The 4,452-nt window shown below is 38.8% G+C and overlaps 1 protein-coding gene across 1 annotated transcript; it reads left to right on the top strand.

Annotated features, from left to right (window-relative positions):
* Positions 1-2,307: 2,307 nt before the first annotated feature.
* F2R (coagulation factor II (thrombin) receptor) lies at positions 2,308-3,506 on the top strand (the record flags this gene model as incomplete). Its single annotated transcript, XM_010157919.1, has 1 exon — positions 2,308-3,506. A coding segment is annotated over one exon (1,199 nt), but the record flags the coding sequence as incomplete, so codon positions are not given.
* Positions 3,507-4,452: the final 946 nt, after the last annotated feature.

Below are 4,452 nucleotides of genomic sequence, written 5' to 3'. Positions count from 1 at the left end.
CAAGTTAAATTAGTATTCCAGATAATTTTAAATACGCTAAAATTATTTATTAAATGCTTTCATCCAGAATTATTGGTAGTGCAGTAACAGGACACTACTTTTATAAAAGTTTGATGTAATGCAGGCTAAATTCTTTCATCTAAGAAAACTGTAAATAAGTTGGCTCTAAGAATTCAGGATATAATTAAAATTACTAGCAGTGTTCAAGTAACTAGAAGCAATAGCAAAGACGAAGGTCAATCAAAGGTAACTGGCCCAATCATCTTTTTTTTTTTTTTCCTTTAGCATATTTTCATACTGTTCTAAGTTAGGAGTCACTAACAAGAGATGGGTCAGATCACCATCAAAGGCTTCCACTCCGAGTGACTTAACCTCAGCCATTAAGGGTCAGTAGGTCTGACTGGTTTGCTCGCTAGTCCTCAGAAAGTGAGGCACAGCAGCACTGCTAGCTCAGGTGAGGCAGCACAGGTGAAGCCCTTGACAGTTCAGGGATGCTGCGATGGGAGAGGTGTTTGCTGGAAACACCTCAGTTACCAGGCCATGCAGAGGTTATCTTGGCCATACAGTTCCTGACTCCAGATACAGGTTTACGCTCCCTCTCATCAGATCCATTTATATCTGTGTTCCCCAGGAACATGACTTCCTCACATGAAACCATGTCAGCTCTTCATTTGGTGACACTGTTCTTCAGTGGTGGAGAAACCAAGAAGGAGATACAGAGCTTTGGGGACTAGGATTGTCATTGTCTTCTGTTTCAGAAATCTTTGTTTTAGAAACATCAGTGAAAGAAATACATATTAACAGCATCCAAGGTTTTACATTCATGAGACTTGTGTGTACTGGAGATATCAGAGGTACTGTTCAAGATTTTTTGTCACTCTTATCGCTGTCTTTACCATGGAGAAAAGCCTCTGGGTGTGAGAAATTAGGGTTTTTTTCAAGTATAGTTGTGATCCTCCCATGAGAGATGAATACCAACGGTGTCAGTTGTGACACATTTCTATTGCAGTGATCATCAAGTACTGGAAATCACTCAACTATTTGATGTCAGCCACAGGCTGAAGTTAGAGGCGTTAAATAACTTGTGCTGCACCTGAACTGCTGAACTTGGAGCTGACTCCTTGAGTTATCCAGCTGCTTGGACTAAACTTTTAAAGTTAAAAGATTAAGGTTCTGTAGTTTTGCCTTTTGTTAGTGTCCTCTAAAAAAATACTCATATTTCCCTACCACTCTTCTGATCTCCCCCCATATTCACGTCTGAAATTCACCAAAATCCAAGCTGAGCAGGGCCTTTCTCGCACAGCCTGCATGCAAAGGGAGGTAACTGCCTGCTTAAAGCTGCAGCCACTCCTCTCTTTGCCATCTGTCTCCTTCAGATGCTTTTGTTCTCATCTGCATTAAAACATGGTTTGAATTACTGTAGAACAAATAATTGCTGATGACGAGTAGCATCTTGGACCTGCGTGTCATGCTCCCTGGTTTAAGCTAACGGACCTTCATTTTTATTTTAGGATTTGTCTAGAATTCCACAAAGGATCAGTGGCACAGCTAAGCAGATGAAGGATTACTTAATTAATAGTAACTCTTTAACTTCTGTCCACGATTTGTTTGAATTACTCTACCTCTAACTCTATTAAACTGAAGCTGAAAATGAGTCTTCCAAAATAAGTCTCCATACAAACAACTTTTCTGAAATAATGTCTTTTGATTGGGTTTTGTTGTTTTGTTGTGTGCATTTTTCTGTAGTGTTTTGGGTTGTTGTTTTTTCTTACATAAATAAACCCACACTACACATTCGGTACTTTGTAATGCAAAATCCCAAACTCCTTACAGGTACGTTCAAAAAGCCGAGGTACCGTGTCCTGACACTTTTCCTCTCAGTCACAGACACTGAACCATGTTGCAGACGACTGCTGTAGAGGGAACACCAGTGGCAGGTTTCACCAGACACGTGCTGTCCTCCATGATGCGCACTGTGGGGTAGGATGATAGAATTGGGGAAGTGTTTCAGTGCCGTCTGTGGCTACCTGTCTGATACAAGCAAAAGGTTGATGAGATTGGCTCCTTAGGCACATAAAGAAGTTCCAAGCTGAGACATAGGAGACAAAACCCAAACTTGTACCAGGAGCTAAAACAAAAAGGGATGGACTAACATCAGTGGGCAGCCTGTGCTTTGAGTCAGTAAAAAAAACCTTATAATTTTGTGTTGCTAATATGATCTTAGCTTTCCTGTTTGAGAGATGTTTTTCGCTTCCCCATAGCATGTAAATACATGCTTATTAATCTTAATATTTTCTTATGTTTCAGCATCCCCATATAACAACAGCAGCATACCATGGGTCAGAAGTTTTGTACTCTCCTTTATAAGTCACCAGGATGACCTCATACCTACCGAAGAAGATACTGAAAATTACTTGGAAGCTGGATCAGGAGCCACCAACCAGACTGGATTGTTCTTGCATGAACAAAGAACAGTGTCAGTGCAAACAGCAAGATACCTCACTAGTCCATGGCTGACACGTTTTGTTCCTTCGGTTTACACCTTAGTGCTTGTGCTGAGTCTCTTTCTCAACATTACAGCAATACTCGTGTTTCTGAAAAAAATGAAAATTGAAAAGCCAGCTGTAGTATACATGTTGAATTTGGCCTTTGCAGATGTCCTGTTTGTAAGCGTGCTTCCTTTTAAGATTGTTTATCACTTTTCTGGAAACAACTGGGTTTTTGGACCTCACATGTGCCGTTTCGTCACTGCTGCCTTCTACTGTAACATGTACTGTTCAATAATGCTGATGACAAGCATAAGCTTCGATCGCTTCTTAGCAGTGGTGTATCCCATGCAGTCTCTTGGGTGGCGTACATTAACACGTGCCTCACTGATTTGTTTCATCATATGGCTTGTAGCAATAACTGGGGTTATACCTTTCCTCATCAGAGAGCAAACGATGGAAATACCCAAGTTAAATATAACTACTTGCCACGATGTGCTACCGGAATCTGAACTTCATGGCTATTACCTCCACTTCTTCACCATCTTCTCCTCTGTGTTTTTTATAGTGCCATTTATAATTTCTACCATCTGTTATGTGTGTATCATTCGATGTCTTAGTTCTTCTACCATTGTTGCAAAACAAAATAAGAAGACGCGTGCCTTGCTCTTGTGTGTGGCTGTTTTTTCTGTTTTCGTTATTTGCTTTGGACCAACAAATGTCCTCTTATTAATTCATTATATCCATTTTTCTTACGACAACAGCTTGGAGTATCTCTACTTTGCCTATCTGCTCTGTGTTTGTATCAGCAGCATTAGCTGTTGCATTGACCCCTTTATTTACTACTATGCTTCTTCACAGTATCAGAGACAAGTTTTCAGTCTCTTCAATTGTAAAAAGACTTTTGATCCTAACAGTAGTAACAGCAGTGGCCAGTCAATGTCTACCACCAGTAGACGGGCTACGTACTCTACTGATGTGAATAACAGTGTCTGCAGGAAGTTACTAGCAGTCCATTAAAATAACATCTTACATGCTTAATTTTTAGACAATTTCAGATAAAAAAAAATCACCAACACTATATTGTATCCAAAAAATGCAAAACCTTAAACCAAGTTGTACCATAGTTCTATGGATTCATTATATAATGCACAATTCAAATTATAACTCAGTATGTGTATGTATATATATATAGTGTATGTAAATAGGTTAATGTAGGGTGGAAAAGTGATTTCTTAATAATAGTTGTTGAGTGTTTTTCAAATAAACTCAATTTTTTTCAGACAAATCCTTTGCATTGTTAGTTCAATTTATTGCAGGGGTTTTATGAAATCCCATTTTAGGATTTAGAACTCTATCAGGTTGACTAAATTCTTACTTACAGAACCACTTCATCTATTGAGTACTCCCTGAAGAAAGTGAAAATATCTTTCCAGGCTTTGCACCCCCCACCCCCCACGCCCCCTTTGTTATTATTTCTGGAATTATCTTTATACTTCATTTTTTTAGCATTAGTTTGCATCTTGGACACTGAAACTATTTATCACTATGAGTGATAAGAAAGTGATAAGCAACCTAATCTTTCCACAGAGTGTGACAGTGAGAAACTTCTTACTAACGACGATCTCTCAATTGTTGTGTCTGTTCCTTAATGGACTTAAGCATGATTGAGTATTACCATGGTGTGTCTAGATTTTTTTTCATAAGTATTTGCCACATTCTAAGTACGTAAGTGCTAAAAATATATGTATATGTCATTTGTAAGGCTAAAACCCCACAAATGTTTGAGAGATACTCAGTTACATTCTCACTGTATTAGAGGTAGGTTTGGTTTTCAGCAAAAACCAAATGTATCTTAAAACTACCAAAATCCATTTCTTGCTGGCAGGAAAAATTACCTCCGTGCTTCCTGTAGTTACAGGCTGGGCGACTGCTTTTTAAATCTGTTACATAGTTGGGATTTGTT

The sequence above is a fragment of the Eurypyga helias genome, unplaced genomic scaffold (assembly GCF_000690775.1).
Source record: "Eurypyga helias isolate BGI_N326 unplaced genomic scaffold, ASM69077v1 scaffold10378, whole genome shotgun sequence".
Taxonomy (NCBI): Eukaryota; Metazoa; Chordata; class Aves; order Eurypygiformes; family Eurypygidae; genus Eurypyga; species Eurypyga helias.
This window is presented reverse-complemented; position numbering and strand designations above follow the sequence as displayed.